This window comes from Anabas testudineus, chromosome 15, assembly GCF_900324465.2.
Source record: "Anabas testudineus chromosome 15, fAnaTes1.2, whole genome shotgun sequence".
Lineage (NCBI taxonomy): Eukaryota > Metazoa > Chordata > Actinopteri > Anabantiformes > Anabantidae > Anabas > Anabas testudineus.
Genome location: NC_046624.1, coordinates 20,596,211 through 20,613,114, shown reverse-complemented (window position 1 = coordinate 20,613,114; position 16,904 = coordinate 20,596,211). Strand labels below are relative to the sequence as shown.

The following is a 16,904-nucleotide window of genomic DNA, read 5'->3' as shown; positions in this document are numbered from 1 at the left end:
CTAGGATCAAATCTAGGATCAGACTCTAGGACCAGACTCTAGGACCAGACTCTAGGATCAAACTCTAGGATCAGACTCTAGGATCAGACTCTAGGATCAGACTCTAGGATCAGACTCTAGGATCAGACTCTAGGATCAGACTCTAGGATCAAACTCTAGGATCAGACTCTAGGACCAGACTCTAGGATCAGACTCTAGGATCAGACTCTAGGATCAGGCTCTAGGATCAGACTCTAGGATCAGACTCTAGGATCAGGACTCTAGGATCAGGACTCTAGGATCAGACTCTAGGATCAGACTCTAGGATCAGACTTTAGGATCAGAACCGAGCCCAGGTCCGGATGGTTTCAGGACGATGTCGCCACCTAGTGGACAAAACTCTGCTGTTTATCTGTTTATCTCCCGTGATGCTCTGCGCCACGCTTGTCACGTGGCCGTCTTGACCAATAGTCTTCTCTGTTTGGCCGTTACCCTTCAGCCATTGGTCCAGCGAAATTTAAAAGTACAGTTTGAATTGTCGCTGGTCGGAGGTTTCTAGCGCCACAGAGGGAGAAGCTGCTGCTGCTGAGGAGACTAAACGCTCAATACATCACGAATTCATTCAGTTATCGGTGGAGAACAACAGGCGGATATTTTGGTTAAGAAGAGGAGGATACGTGTTCACCGTGGTTCGGCAAGTAACATTTAAATCAACGCTAAGTGTAGTGTTTGGCTAGCGCTAGCTATGATGCTAATTATCGTTAGTGTGAGTAAAGTCACAGCAGCAGACTGAAGCTGTTATTCTATTTAAAGTTCACAAACTCTATTAATCATCAGCCTCTGTTCACTAGTAGAATAACGTCTAGCCAGCTACTTATCATGTCATGATTGTGTTTGTTTACGTGCTAATGAGAGGTGTGAAACTTAACGGTATTCACAGACCAGTCGTGCAGAGGAGAACATCTCTCTGCAGCCATGACTTCAAACCTGAGCGGAGCTAAACGGGACGAAAAGGGGAGAAACATCCAGGTCGTGGTCAGGTGCAGGTATGTAGAGAAAACCAGCTCTTAATCATGTTGTTGTTATTATTATTATTGTTGTTATTATGTGCTGTACTCACAGTAACATGAAAACCAGCTGATAATCCAACATGTCTTATCTACAGAGCAAGTGCACTTTAAAATGAACCTTTCAAGAGATTTAAGGACCTAAAATACTATTTTTAAAGCTCTCTAATATATTTTCAAGCTTGCTGTAGCTGGTAATGATTCAGACCTTTAAATTATCATTATAGATTTTTTGTTATTTGCTTCTTGGGAGTAAATTAATATGAATACAAATAAATTGCACTTAGAAAATTTAGCCTTGTCCTTTTTAGTTATTGTTCATGCTTTGGCCGGTGTAATAATATGAAAAGGGCCAGAAAGGACATTCTTTGTGATATTAACCCTTAGGATTTAACTTGGTCAATCCTGCAGAAAGCCTGTTTGTAAGCAACATGTTTTCCATGTTTGCTTAAGAACAGCTGAGGGAAATGTGTCTTCTGCTCTGTGTTGGTCTGTTTTGGAAAGTAGAATCATAGTACCGCATTAGAAACGTGTTACTGAAACAACTTTCTTCCTTTTTTGTGTGTAATCACCTTTGAGTTACAGAGTGAGAGTAAGTTTCTGTTTTCAGAAAGATAAATCCCATAAACCCACAAAGCCACGAGGTAGTGTGATGGCCCGGTTGTCAAGTGTGTCCAGCTCTTTAATGTGTTCTCTGTCCATCTGAGTAAAAAGAAAATTATTCTCATATAGAAACATTTAGCAAGTCTTTCTTAGATGGCTAAAAAGTTGTTATTTTTCAAGAAATAAATGCAAAAAGTCAGTGTCCATCTTCCTGGACACTAATTGATCAGACAAATCAGCACATTTGAAGATTCAGCCTTGGCTGAATTTTAAATTCCTCGACATCCAGGTGATAGAATCAGAGGAGTTAAATGTGTTTTTACTGTTTTTGTACTTCAGACCTTTTAACACTGTGGAACGTAAGTCGTCCTATGGAGTCGTCGACTGCGACCAAAACAGGAAGGAGGTGACGGTGAAGACGGGAGGAGTGAACGACAAGGCATCACGGAAAATGTACACGTTTGACATGGTGAGTGGATCCAGCCGTGCTGCTTGAACCAGCTGATGGTTAACTTGGTTTGAAAACAATTCATTTACAGGAATAATTTATTCTGGAAATGTTTTGGTCACATTATTTTAGTTACTTTAAAATATTATTATTATTATTGTCTTCCTCAGGTGTTTGGACCTGCTGCCAAACAGATCGATGTGTACAGGAGTGTTGTTTGCCCCATTCTGGATGAAGTCATCATGGGATACAACTGCACTGTTTTTGCGTAAGAGATCTGCAGATCTATAAATCTTCAGTAAACAAATTAACTTTTCATTTCTTATATGAGTTAGGTTGGTGAAAATATTCAGTGAAGTTGATATAAAAATGTCGTTACAATAGATCAAAGTTTGTCAGTATAAAAATGTAATAATATTTTGTCTCTCTGCTGTCTTGCTCAGCTACGGTCAGACAGGAACAGGAAAGACATTCACCATGGAGGGAGAGAGGAGTCCAGACGAGCAGTTCACATGGGAGGAGGTCTGTGTAAAGGCATTAGTCTTCTTTTCATGAATTACTTGTTATAGATTTCTGAACAGACAGGAGAGCATTTTCTTTTTTCTGTGTTATTGCAATCTAATGTACAGTTTACTGAAGACGGGCTGATAGGACACATGTAGAGCTAAAAAAACAAAAATAGAGGCAGGAATAAATTACTTGATATAACTGTTTCCAAGTGAAACTGTTTGAATGAATTAACTACTTATTGAATTAGCTAATTACATAGCTACTGGTAAAATGTCCTTTGTTTGCATACTCAGGACCCTCTAGCTGGCATCATCCCCAGAACGCTGCACCAGATCTTTGAGAAACTTTCTGAGAACGGCACCGATTTCTCCATCAAAGTCTCTCTGCTGGAGATTTACAACGAGGAGCTGTTTGACCTGCTCAGCCCCAGCGAGGACGTCAACGAGAGGCTGCAGCTCTTCGACGACCCACGAAACAAGGTGACTGTAAGGCTGGGTTGTTCCTGTGAGATGAACAAATCAGCTTTTGAATCTGTGATTTGCCTTTTAGTGTATCACAGTGTTGTTGTACAGAGTTTGCCTTTGTGCTTGTTGTATTCCTTCCTCTTTTCTGACAGCTGTGTTGTGTTGCAGCGTGGAGTGGTGGTGAAGGGTCTGGAGGAGGTGACGGTGCACAACAAAGATGAAGTTTATCAGATCCTGGAGAGAGGAGCAGCAAAGAGAAGAACAGCATCACTCTTATGAACGCCTACTCCAGGTACACATCTAGAGAAAACTGTTTGACACATTAAGTCACACTTCAGTTGCTTTCTGGCTGATCCACAGTTTTTGATGTCACATTTACTTGTGTCTCGTGTCCGTGCAGTCGCTCGCACTCTGTGTTTTCAGTCACCATTCACATGAAGGAGATCACCCTGGATGGAGAGGAGCTGGTGAAGATCGGCAAACTCAACCTGGTAATAATCCTAATAATAAGTAATCCTCCTCTTGTTTAGTTTTACCAATTAGACCGAGTGAATGAGTAGAACTAGAGTTTATCAGTGTATCTGCTTTTCATTTTCCTTTTTACCAAGAAGTTAATGAAATCTCTAAAAACAATCACCTTGGACTTCCAGTGCTGAAAAATCAGTGTAAACCCTCTTCTTCAGGTGGATCTCGCCGGCAGTGAGAATATTGGACGTTCAGGTGCTGTGGACAAACGAGCTCGTGAGGCAGGAAACATCAACCAGTCTCTGCTGACACTGGGCAGAGTGATCACTGCTCTGGTGGAGAAAAGGCCTCACATCCCGTACAGGTAAAATGATCCATTTGTAGTATTAATTTTAAACATTGAAAGAATAAAAACCAAAAATTCCAGTGACACATATACAAACCTCTAACTATACAGGAGGTGCAGCTTCAATAAAAGTAACTAAGGATTGTTGTTGAATTATTGATTAGCTGTTAGCAGGAATAGTCAACATAATTCATGTGTGTAATTGTAACTGTACCTTCAATCATTAAAAATTATTCTGTTTTTCCAAACTTCAGTAAATTAGTGCATTTACAAGTAACAGCTTGAGTGAACTGTCACAATATCAGTGACATATATGTCACTGAAAAGATTACATATGTGTGATCGAGGGAGCTAACGCTGGGTGAGATATCGGCCCAGTGGACGTCTCAGTCAGTTACTTAAATGACATGTGCTCCTCTTACAGAGAGTCCAAGCTGACCAGAATCCTGCAGGACTCACTTGGAGGACGAACAAAAACATCCATCATCGCCACTGTGTCTCCTTCCTCCAGCAACCTGGAAGTACGTCCTGTTGTCTCTGAAAACATGCTAATCTTGTACCAACACATCAAATTATTTTATTATTTTTATCACAACTTGTTAAAGGTTTTAATCCTCAGAGCTCAGCTGCAGTCTGCTCCTCCTGATTGAGTCCTGACTGTGATGTCCTTTCTGTCTCTGCAGGAGACTCTGAGCACTCTGGAGTACGCCAGCAGAGCCAAGAACATCATGAACAACCTGAGGTCAACCAGAAACTCACCAAGAGGACGCTCATTAAGGTAGAAGAGCTGAACTAGAGATCTTATCTGTCATGTCAGGAAACATCCTGCTTGAGTAAAGTCAAACAACACATTTCTACATCTCTCTTTGTGTCTGTGAAGGAATACACGGAGGAGATCGAGCGTCTGAAACGAGACCTGGCTGCCACTCGGGACAAGAACGGAGTTTATCTGTCTTCAGAAAACTACGAGTAGGTCACAAGTTCTATTATGTAAAAACTGTAACACATCTGTCTATTTGGACTGTTTAGAGTCGTAAATACTTCATGGTTTAAATTCTTAGCTGTCTTTTGTTTTGAGGGGATCACATTTTCAATCTATAGGATTGAACTGACAGCCCTGTTTGTGTCTTGGTGTGTTCCAGGGGTATGATGAGCCAGATCACTTCTCACGAGGAGCAGATTGCAGAGTACACCGACCGGATTGCAGCCATGGAAGAGGAGCTCAAGAAGGTATGACAGTCGCTGACCCCATCAGGAGCGGGTTTATTACCTGATGTTCCAGACCTGGTTTGTTATATTGTGAACCTTGAAGCTGCTATTGATCCTCACACTTTGTCCACCTCTGCAGGTGATGGAGCTGTTTGTAGACAGTAAGACCAAACTGGAGCAGTGCACTGTTGACCTGGAGGACAAGCAGCAGAGGTGAGTGTTAGAAACCTACTGGTTTTAATTGTGTTGTCTGTGATTGGCTAAAACTCTTTGAAATGCAAATGACCACTGTACAAATCAACATACAATATTTCTGTAACCTGTGATGCGTTAAATGCTGACTCAGCCCTGGTTTGAGGCTTAATGAAGGAACGGGTTTACTGTGCTGATTTTCAGGCTGGAGGAGACGAGCCGGGACCTGCAGGAAACTAAGAGAAGCTGAGTCAGGAGGAGTTTGTCAGCTCTGAGCTCACTTCGGCCCAGGAAAGGCTCTACGACACTGCTGGAGAGGTACAGACACATTTTTACTGATGCTGACTCACCTTGATGCTTTAATCTTCATGACTTTATTATCTCTGATGCTATATTTAGGTCTTGACAAGTTCAGTTTTCATTTGCTTTTCTAACTTCCTTTAAATCTGTTCCTGTTTTACTTCCTGTATGTGTTTTGTACTACTCAGGTCTGTAAATCTTAATGTGGCTGAATCTTAATAATAGCCTTGATACTTACTGTGGTGTTTGCAGCTTCCTGTTTTGGGCCAAACGTTTTTCAGAGATGTTTGACCTTGTTTACACTCGTTCAGTGTGATCAACTAGTAGCAACAGTTCTATTGATGTAAAATAGATAAACTTCATGTCTTCAATTATTATTCTTTATTTTTCTGTTTGTGAATTTAAACTTTGTCGTGTTTCCTCTTTAGCTGCTGAGTACAGTGGATGCCAGCACCAGTGACGTCTCTGGTCTCCATGAGAAGCTGGACAGAAAGAACAAGGTCACACTACTCACATCTCATTTTATCTTATTACGTCCCACCGAGACTGGGCTCTCAGTTACACTGGGGTCTGATGTAACTCACCCAGATCTGCATACCTGTGACTTACTGTGGGTACTGAATATCAAAGCAGGAAATGAAACTTATAAGTTCTTAATTAGTCTTTAAGGTTTTACCCAAACCTTTAAAATGTTTTCGTAATCACTCCAATGCTTTATTTTAAGTTTGATTTAGTGATTAGAATAGTTGGAGATCTGTCTGGCAGAAGACTTCTTTATTTGAACTCTTACTAAAGATAAAATCATGTGCTTGTTTGAAATTTTAGGTGGAGCAACATAACAGGCAGATCCAGCAGAGCTTTGCTGAACGAATGGAGGGAGCGTTCAGCAACATGCAGCGCAGTGTTCAACAGCAAGGAAGCAAACACCACGACATGCTGAGCAGCTACTCACAGGCCATCGGTAAGACAGGAGAGCTCTGCTTTTTAAAGCCACAGTGTTGACGTGTAACAACATCCTGATGGTTAGGACAGTTTTCTTTTAGAATCAAATCAATGTAGTGACGTTACTTTAATAGAAGAGGTGAAGTTTATCCTGTGGGTGGCAGTAAAGCAACGGGATGGGGTTCAGTCTGTTCTTACATTTCCCAGGAGTCTGATCTGTAGTAAAAATACTAAATAGAAACAGTAAAATAAATATAAAACTTCAGCAGGGAAGCTGCTACTGTGGACATTCAGGTAGAGTTAAACAGTTCATATTTGGTCACATGGTAGTTGTCATAAAAGTAGGATTTTGGTCTGGAGATGTTCTTTACCAGGACAGCTTCATATGTACAATGGTATGAACATTTAAGAACAAGTGTGTTTCTGTACCTCTGCACCGTTTACTCGTACAGACGGTTTGCTTGTGACAAATGAGGCGGCACTGAAAGGAGCTCTGACCACTGTGGAATCCTTCGTGGGGGGGGTTGGGCAGCTGGTGGCTCAGGGTGTGGCTCGCTGTCAGGAGAGAGTGCAGCAGCAGGAGAGAGTTTGTCTGCAGGACAGGGAGACTCTGCTGCAGCTGCTGGTGAGAACATGCACAGCTGCAAACACACCACAGACAGTCTGCTCTAATCCTGAAGGTTGTTTTTTGTTTGTTGTTGGTCTTTTTAATCACAAACATATTTGACTGGTAGGAAGAGCATCGACAGGACATGGAGGAGGTCCTGGTGGCTCGGACTCTGATGAGTTTATCAGCAGTTAAGGAGCTCAATGAGACACTGAGAGCGTCTGTGGAGACGCAGCGTGCACTGGCTGATAAGGTGAATTCATATTAAAATGATATTTATTTAATCTTTCATTTGTAAATTTTACTTGTTCCCAAACATTAAATTACACCAGTACTAAATCATACTGTCTGACTGCCTCGTCCTCTCAGGTGGAGGCGATGAAGGAGTTTGGAGTGTTTTTCAGTGGCTTGGTTAAGGACCTGGCAGGGTTACGGGAGGCTGCTGTGCAGGGCCTGACCACTCTGCAAACTGAACATGACAAGCTGGCAGACCAGATCAGACAGGCACAGGAGAGACACGAGATGGTAAGGAGCTGATCTGCACCAACACCGCGGTGATGGATTCTTCTTTCTAGTCGTCTTTATGATTGTTGCAGACATTTTTGTATCCATCAGTACTTTAATTTTCAATGTCAGGGTATGAAGCGGACCATCCAGTGTCTGCAGGACCAGTTCAACCTGCTGGTCATGGAGGCCCAGAAAGACTACACTGATCTGCATTCGACCTCTAAAGCTCTACAGAAACCCTGCAGAGCGTCCAGGACCACATCAGCAGGTGGAGTCACAGGTGGAAAAGTGTTGAAAGCTACAAACACTCAAAAAAAAAATCTCAAGCTTTTGTTGTTGATGTTTTTAACAAATCGTCAATGTGAAGAATGATTAAAAGAACGGTTCCATTCATGTGTTCAGCAGCTGCAGTGCAGTAGAACATCAGGCCTCGTCCCAGGCAGACGACCTCTCATCCACCACCTCCTCCCTCGCCTCTTCGCTACGTCTGAATGCTGACGAGAGCTGGCAGACGCTGGAGGAGATGACGGGCTGCACCTCCCACCTCCACAGCTCTGTGTCCGGTACAACAACCTGATCTTTTCCTCAGTGATCATTTAAACCTTAAATCCATGTTCTACAGTTTACAGAGCTGAAATTGTTGTGGCTGCAGGTCTGGTGGAACGAGACCTCCACTGGAGCTCCAGGACCAGGGAGCATGCCGAAACTCAAGCCCAGGAACACTTGTCGTTGATGGGAAAGATTTCCACAGAAGCTCAGACTCTACATCAGGTAAAAAAAAATACCTTTTTATTTTGAATATATATATTTTATTGAAGTTTTGTAGGTTTACATTAATACTTGACAGAAAATTTACTTTTCACAGTTTTCACTCTGATAGTTTGTGCTGCACATGCTCAGTTTCTACACTGTGAAGCTAAATACACTCTTTCCATATTCTGTTCCTCCTCATTGCTCAGAAACTTGACTGGAAGTTTCTGTTTAGCCAACTCAAACAGACCATAGGACTAAGATGTGAGAGTAGAGATGAAATAAAAGGATATGTCACAACACAAGTGACACTTTATTTCTAAATAGTTTGTTCTCACTTCACCATAACGAACACCAGGGAGATGACACTGACTCTAATCCTTCATCTGTCTTCCAGAGCGTTGAGACGTGCTGCACAGAGCAGCTCCGGACAGCTGAGGAGGAACTGTCTGGCGACAGACAGAGGTGAAGAGGGCCCTGCTCGCTGTGCAGGACCAGGCCTCCCTGGACCAGGCGGTCCTGGACCAGCAGCAGGCTGAGCTCCAAGAACACATAGAGACGAGCCAACAGCTAGTGCAGAGCTTTCTGCAGGAGGAGCTGCAACAGGATGTTCCCACTGGTAAGTTATTTTGTCAGGGTGTCATTTAAGTTGCTTTACTGCAGATTATTTTAGTCCATGTTTTGAATTTAACCCATTCAATATGTGTCCGTTTGGAGACTGTGTCACATTGTGGGTTCTGGCTGTTGCCTTCAGGTACAACCCCTCAGCGTCGGGAGTTTGTGTATCCCAGACAGCTGGTGAAGTTTCGGCGTCGCAGCGAGCTGCTGGAGAGCCTGAGGAGGAAGCAGGAGGAGCTGCAGGCTGCTGTAGATGAGGAAGAGGAGGATGAGGAGCTGGAAGAAGAGGACAAACAAAGCCAGGTTGACCTTGTGTGTTTTCAGCTTTATTTGTAGGTCAGATACTTGTTGGATGAAGAAATAATCCTAATCCTCCAGTAATCAGTGAATGTTTGTATTGAATCTGGTTTAAATTTATTCAGTAATATAGTTTTATTTCTCATAAAGTTTATTTATAATGAAAATACAACGGATGCTTTATTGTTTTTTTTGTTTCGCTCCTCTCGTTGTCTCCAGGACTCTCTGGAGGACGAGCTCAGCACTTGTAATGAAAGCGTGGCCACAGAGCCGTCGTTCATCGACGAGAACCTCGTCTTCAACGAGAGTAAACGAGTTCCCTTCTTCAAGGTGAGCGTCTTTATTTATTTATTTTAATGAAGGTTGAAACGTTTGTTTTCCTGAGATTCATATGAAGCCATAATTACATGTTATATTTTGCCTTTCCAGCAGAAGAAAGGTGGAAAGAAGGAGTCAAAGATCCCCTCCAGGCCAAAAGCATCAGACAGTGAAGCATCAACACCTCAGAGATCCAGGCTTCCACTCCGCTGTCAGAACTAAAACATTTTAAAATAGTCTTTGAAGACAATGTTAGTACTGTTGAACCATTTAAATATTGTTAATCACTTTGTCTGCTACGCGTTAACTCGCTGTCTCATTCATTTGTTTTAGAACTTTTACTCATTGTCTCAACATTTTCAACTTGCTTGTAAAATTAAAGAGATTTATACTTGTTTGAAACTTTGCTTCTCTTTAAATTCCACTCATAACATTTATATACAGCAGAGTGCAAAATAAAGCAGAATTGGATTTATCAAAATTGACAAAATGAGGAATGAAACGTTTAAAGGAGCAACAGGATATGTCTCAATACCCACATTTAGCCTGTTGGTATAAGACTCTGACAGTACAATCACTGTCACTGAGGTCAACTGATTACCTGAATGTACTGAAATAATCATGAACTGAAGTTTCTTGTTGCTGATCTAAAGTTCAAAATGAGCTCAAATGTGAATCTAAATACTACAAAAATAATTTAAAGTTATTTATTTATCTGAACTCCCTCTTTTTGTCCCTGACTACAGGTTTTATTCTTTATAAAGTCTGAGCTTCAAATAATCTTCAGATTAACGTTTAAGGACGTTTTTGCTCATGGACACTGTTTGAAAGTGCTTTAACAGAAGGATTAATTACAGCTGCACAGACTGAGTTCAGTGGTTTTGGTGGAACCGGAACTTCACCATGAACGAGCTGTGCCCCCCACATGACGTAACACCCCCACATGACGTAACACCCCAACACTCGGTTCATATCAAAGGACCGTTTTACTTTCGGTTTCGACTGAGTAGACCAGAAGAAATCCTGACTAAATCTAGTCCAGTCGACATATATATAATATGTATATGTAATAATATTCAGACATGTTGCTGATTGTTACTTCACATGTTCTGAACCAACGGGCTGTGTCGGAGGTTATTTGACTGTTTTAACTGAGATTTGTCGATTTAAATTGATCCGTTTTTAATCAGGCACCGCGGAGACACCCCTACACTCCGGCGGGTCCTGGATCGTTCTTTCAGCAGCTTTGGGTGGAGGAGCCTTAGGGTGTGGACTCGCGTTCACTCGGTGTCGGTGTCGGTGTGAATGTCGTGTTAAAGTCGGTAAATCGGTGAATCCTGAATCCAGCTGTGGTCATGGAGAGACAGACGTGCTCTGGGCTTTTGTCTGTTCTGCTGCTGGTGGTCTTTAGTGGGGACTCGGCTCATGCTGAAGTGAAACCAGACTACTTCGGTCTGGGCCTGAGTCTGAACCTGAGTCTTCCTGTAGCTACAACTGAACGTCTCACCAGCCTCCTGTGGAAATTCAACGACAATCTTCTGGCTGAATGGGTGGAGAATGTGATTCCTCTGGAGTATTATGGAAGATTTAAAGGACGCACAACCCTGGACGTAATCACTGGACGTCTGGTAATTAGAAACATGGGTGAAGACGACATTGGACTCTATTCAGTGGAAGTTAATAACAGGGTCCAGGATGATAAATACAGAGCTACAGTGGTCGAGGAGGTGCCGACGCCTAAAATCTTGGTTCAACCACTGAGCTGTAGTTCTAAATCAGAAAACTGTAACCTGAACTGTGATGGAGACACAACAAAAACTGGACCTGTGACCTACAGCTGGAAGAAAGGAGACGGAGCCTGGGAGGTGTCAGAAAAGGTCTTGAACATCATCAACAATGAAACACAAAAGGTCGAAACGTTCTCCTGCAGGATGAAGAACCTACTGGGTATGAAGGACAGTGAACCAAAGACAAATCCGTTCCTTAATGAAGAGCCCGGCAACACTGGAAGTTCGGTGGGTGGTGTAGTTGGAGGCGTGTTTGGCGGTCTGCTGCTGCTGGTGCTGTTAGTGGTCATTGCTTTGGTGCTTCTTAGGAAGTTTAACCAAGAGCGTTTTAACCAAATCAGAGATTTGATCCTGCAAAATGACGACAAAAAAGAGGGAAACAAAGCTAAAGAACGGGACTCTCCGAATAAACCAGCTAACGATGAGGGCGTGGCTGAAACATTAGTGTCGTAGTGATGCTGTTGTCTCCTGTGGGAAACTGGATCCGACCTGATGAGTAAAATCCTTCCATCGTCCTCCATGATCCACACACACTGAGAACACACCTTTACTTTACCAATCAGATGTTTGGACATCATCAGCTGTTACCTGCTGTGCAAAGTTAATGTTTCCTGAACAATTAACTCTTCACAATCATATTTTATTGATTTAAAATAACCCTGGTGTGTGTGTGTGCATAGTTTTACCTGTGATGGCGAACAATTTAGAACACAACAAAATCATTATCAGATACTTAACTGTGGAAGATTTATCACATAAGCAGAAAAATAACTCCTACATCATTGAAATCATAATATTACAGTGGTGGACAATAACAACAACAACCAACAACAATAAGTAGTGAAAATTTTAAATTAAAATTTTTTATTTAAATATTGGATGATAATATAATGTGCACTGCATTTATGGAGTGGGACTCAGTTCAGCTATTTTATATACTGGCTCTTACTATATGTAGTAATTAATTATTTGTTCATTATAGTGGATTGTAAATACACTAGTGAAGTGCAAATACTAGCTGGGCTACATATACATACCTTCTACCACTGCAGTATTATGACATTCCCATTAAAAAATAATTTAATTACTGCCCAGATCCCAAACAAACAATGACATTTAAGATTCAAACTAGAAAAGATCCAACACCAACATAAATACACACATCAATACAGAAAAACTCAATATATATACAGAATATGTAAATAGACAAATGTAATTGGGTCAATATATATAGCCTAGTATATTCCCCACCCTTACGAGGGTGGAGGATGTACAGATTGATGGCCACAGGTAGAAAGGATCTCCTGTTGTTATCTGTCAGTCAATAAACTGTCCACCACCTCCTGGTACTCTGTGACATCCCACCTTCTACATCCTACAACTGCAGAGTCATCAGAGAACTTCTGAAGATGACAGGACTCTGAGTTGTACCTGAAGTCTGAGGTGTACAGGGTGAAGAGGAATGGAGACAGAACTGTCCCCTGTAGCACCTGTGCTACAGACCACAGTGTCAGACACACAGTTCTGCAGGCGGACGTACTGTGGGCGGTTGGTGAGGTAGTCCATGATCCAGGAAATCAGGGGAGTGTTGACCTGCATGTTTTTTAATTTCTCTCCCAGCAGTGCAGGATGGATGGTGTTGAATGCACTGGAGAAATCAAAAAAACATGATCCTCACTAAGCCCCCAGGCTTGTCCAGGTGGGTGTAGGTGCGATAGAGCAGATGTATGATGGCGTCATCCACTCCTATATGGGGTTGATAGGCAAACTGGAGGGGGTCAAGTGAGAGTTTGACCAGAGGTCGGAGCCTTCATAATGTGTGATGTCAGAGCCACTGGTCTGAAGTCATTGAGGACTCTGGGATGTGGCGTCTTATTCACGAATTTAAGTTTTTATTCTACTGAGAAAAGGATTGTATTATATGCCTGTGCTGATAGTTAATCAGACATGAGTGTGGCCTGTGACTGGTTTTATGATGGATTGGAAGAAATGTGTGACGCTGCATGAGACGGACTCATCACAAACAGAGACATTTTTTTTTTTTATCACTTACTATTCAACATAGTAACATGCATGGACTGCTGTCAGCGTTTCCATCCACTGTCCGATGAAGAGCCAGGATTATTGGAATGTATTTTGTATAAATATGTACTGTCAGACATGCTTTTTGCAGATAAGGTGAAATGGGATTTCCAATGATTTGAAGTGCTCTGAACTGAACTCTGGCTGTGTTACACTGTTTTTACAATCTTCTGCATGTGGGATGATGATAATCAGGTCTGCTGAATAACGATAATCATGTGTCCATATGAACAAGTCAGTAAGTCTTCAGCAGCCTTCATTCATCTAATCAAGTGGATATTCTCCAAATGTAGTCTTTTTAGCATAGTAATCTCTCTTTGTGCTTCTCTGGACCCTGTACAGCTACACAACAATCCATATTTAGCATATTTTTTTGTAATGGCCTCTGTGATTATATATATATTTGTCTTTGCAGTCAAAGTAAAATCATGATGTTTTATCAGACTCACCACTTCGACTTTATTTTGGCCCCAATTTTCTTTTATTTTTAATTTATTTTAACTTTAAATAAATTGTTAGCTTCTCATGTGCTTTCTAAATAAAAGCTTTATACTCAGCCTGGACTCTTATGTTAATTAAAACGAAATGGACGCTGGAGTGAAACGAAGCCGGAAATGAGCGCGGATTGTTGTCGCTCCCTCTTCACTCTTTGGCTGTGATGCTAAAGCTGAGCCACCCGGCCTGGGATGGATTTAGAAGAAGCTTTTCAAGTTGTCGGAGAGTTTGGATCCTACCAGAAGCGAGCGGTGGCTGTTCTCGTTCTCACACAGGTTGGTAAAGGTGAAAATTGGTGGTTTTAATTGTGTCTGACAACCTTAACGCCGTAACGCTGCGCTCTTGATACTTAGCTCTACGTGGCTTTCAGGATCTGCCGGAGGGTCTGTCAGAGTCTCACTGTTCGTCCATTAAATAGCACATTAATCAACAAAACTGTCTGTTGAGAGATTGTTGATAAAACACTTTAACATTTGTGTTGTCACCGTTTTCTTGTAATGGAGCTTTTGTAGAAACGGCTACATTTTGCGAGGTGAAGCAGCTACAGCTAGCTAACGTTAAACCAAACTTCCCCCTAAAACGAGAAGCTAACTAACAAAACTAATATTGTTTTACATGTTCAATTTGAGCTCCTCTTTAATTCGGCTTTCCATACAATGCTCGTTTAAATCTAAAAACCGTATTAAATCTGTTAAACCCACATGTTGACATTAAGCCCCTGCATAGATTAACTTTAGGTTTCACATGCACCACTGCAAACCATGTTATATTTATTAAAAGAAAATCACATGGGCATGTCAAACCTGAGCCGAACTTATCGTAACAGTCTGCATATCTCTATTTGATCTTAGGTTATTTCTTATTCTGTTTGATTTGTCACTGTTGTCAGATTTAATCACAAATGTCCGCATCTTTAAACGAAGTTTGTTGACACGTCTAATTTGTTTAAGCTAATCCTCCCGTTAGCTAGCTAGTAGTCGTTAAACTTCAACAAGCTGGGTGATAAAATGATTATATTAATAACCTTAAAGGGGTTGGTGTCTTCTAAATGTGTGTATAAACTTTTGCTTTGTTTATGTATTGACGTAATAATTTTTAGTGGTTAGTGGTAAAAACACAGATTAACGTTAGCTTCACATGCAAATCGCTAAAACTCCTGCGACTATAAACTAATTTGATATTATGTATGTAGCTTAACAGTTTAACAAGTTTTATAAAATAATATCACAGATTAAATCACTGCATAGGTAAAATATAAATTCTATTCAGCTCTCCCCAGATTAATGATTTGAGATGGATCACCAGTCTGGAATTGGCCTGGTAATAAATGTTAAGATACTTTATTGATAATTAATAATAATAACTTATTACCTAGTCAATAATATTAACTAGTAAAGCAAAGTCAAACTGCATTAACTTAACTAAAACTACTTTGTGTTTTTTTCCTGAATAAAAAGGTTTTGAGAGAAATCACAATACAAAACTTGAATTTGGTGTTAGAAATGTTTCAGTATGAGAATCCATCAATCTAAAAACTGATTTGAAAAAAACTCGACCAAATGTGAACTTTGTCTGTTTGAGTCCACGCTGATTGTTGCAGTGGGATTGATTCAGTGCAGGTTGGGTTAATTGTGGTGTGTGTGTCTCAGGTGTACATGGCCTGTCAGTCCATGCTGATCGTCCTGGTCGGATACACACCTGAGTACCGGATACAGCAGCAGGACGGCACCTCACTGAGCCAGCAGGAGCTCCTCCAACACGTCACTTTTACAGAGGACATAGACTCCATAGCGACAGAGGTGAGTGAGCCGCAGCTGAAATGTGTGTTAACCTTAACTTACTCTGTAAAGCGCAGGGATCCAGCACGTTTGATCAGTTGCATCTCTGCACTTTAAATGCACAAAGAAAGCTTAGAAAGACTGTATATGTTTTTTATGTCTGTGTTTCTCAGTGGTTCCTCATCAAGCAACAGGCCTATAAGGTCAGTCTAGCTGGATCGCTGTTCTTTGCCGGGCTTCTGGTCGGGAACGTTGTCTTCGGGCCGCTCTCTGACAATCGGCAGGAGACCTGTTTACCTGACAGGTGAGGAAAACCACAGACCAAGAAAGAGCACATGCCAGGAGGTGTATGATACTCTATCAGTTAATCAGATCAATAAACACTCTAGCTTCGATTACAGCAAACTAATCTTCTGAAACTTCACAACATTTATTCAGTGTCACAACTCTGCATGTTTTATCCAGAGTTACATTAATTTTTCACCAAGATCTTGTATTGATGATGAGAGAGTCAGACGCTGCACAAAGTCTTCTCCATCCCAAAGACTCTCAATGGGGTTAAGGTCTGGACTCTGTGGTGGCCAATCCATGTGTGAAAATGATGAGTTCTGCTCTATGAACTTTTCTTTTACAATTTAGCGCGATGAATCTTGAGATTATCATTGAGGAATATGTCCGTGACATCAGAGGAGTAAAACCCACTGATGGAATAACCTGGTCATTCAGTATATTCAGGTCGTCAGCTGACCTCATTCTTTGGACACATAACGTTGCTGAACCTGGACCTGAGTTCCAGAGTCCAATCTTTAGGCTCCCCAGCAAATTGAAGCCTTTTATCCCTTTAGCCTCACTGACAATTGATTTTCTTAAGACTCCACAGCTGCTCCCTTGAGTTCCCTTCACATTGTGGAAATGCTGTTACTTCCACTACTAAACATAGCTGTGAGTTCGTCCATGCAGTTGTCATCTAATGGTGATGGGTGGTGACTTTTTCTTTGGACATGTATTATAGTAATGTCCACAGAATAAATGTAAATTCACAGAAATAAAAATTATTAGATTTCTATGATTCCAAGTTAGTGAATGTAAATAAATGATGCGTTTCCACTTTTTACCAATAAAACATTTTGTAGTCTTTAA

At 41.3% G+C, this 16,904-nt stretch overlaps 4 protein-coding genes across 4 annotated transcripts in view; all 4 read left to right on the top strand.

The window, feature by feature from the left end:
* Positions 1-646: 646 nt before the first annotated feature.
* Positions 647-9,998, top strand: kif11 (kinesin family member 11). Its single transcript, XM_026356062.1, is given in 32 exon segments — positions 647-673; positions 920-1,025; positions 1,989-2,118; positions 2,268-2,365; positions 2,541-2,619; positions 2,901-3,086; positions 3,240-3,336; positions 3,339-3,363; positions 3,472-3,562; positions 3,755-3,900; positions 4,307-4,403; positions 4,566-4,614; positions 4,617-4,660; positions 4,763-4,851; positions 5,025-5,112; positions 5,231-5,304; positions 5,488-5,519; positions 5,522-5,601; positions 6,012-6,083; positions 6,409-6,544; positions 6,978-7,150; positions 7,260-7,385; positions 7,502-7,657; positions 7,769-7,871; positions 7,874-7,907; positions 8,042-8,202; positions 8,292-8,410; positions 8,787-8,841; positions 8,844-9,008; positions 9,144-9,310; positions 9,524-9,634; positions 9,734-9,998. Coding segments are annotated over 31 exon segments (3,165 nt in total). The 5' UTR covers positions 647-673; positions 920-954; the 3' UTR covers positions 9,845-9,998.
* An 869-nt stretch (positions 9,999-10,867) lies between these two features.
* LOC113159418 (SLAM family member 9-like) overlaps positions 10,868-16,904 on the top strand; it is a 24,141-nt gene continuing 18,104 nt past the window's right edge. The window contains exon 1 of the mRNA XM_026356082.1: positions 10,868-10,977. The gene's annotated coding sequence lies outside the window, so the exon portion shown is untranslated. The remainder of the gene's footprint in view (positions 10,978-16,904) is intronic.
* Positions 10,957-12,836, top strand: LOC113159410 (SLAM family member 9-like). The gene has a single exon (XM_026356074.1). The coding sequence runs from the start codon at positions 10,978-10,980 to the stop codon at positions 11,860-11,862; it is 885 nt and encodes a 294-aa protein (XP_026211859.1). The 5' UTR covers positions 10,957-10,977; the 3' UTR covers positions 11,863-12,836.
* slc22a15 (solute carrier family 22 member 15) overlaps positions 14,130-16,904 on the top strand; it is a 15,671-nt gene continuing 12,896 nt past the window's right edge. Inside the window, 4 exon segments of the mRNA XM_026356065.1 lie at positions 14,130-14,261; positions 15,636-15,785; positions 15,938-16,038; positions 16,040-16,068. Coding sequence (XP_026211850.1) covers positions 14,178-14,261; positions 15,636-15,785; positions 15,938-16,038; positions 16,040-16,068 — 364 coding nt within the window. The 5' untranslated portion in view covers positions 14,130-14,177.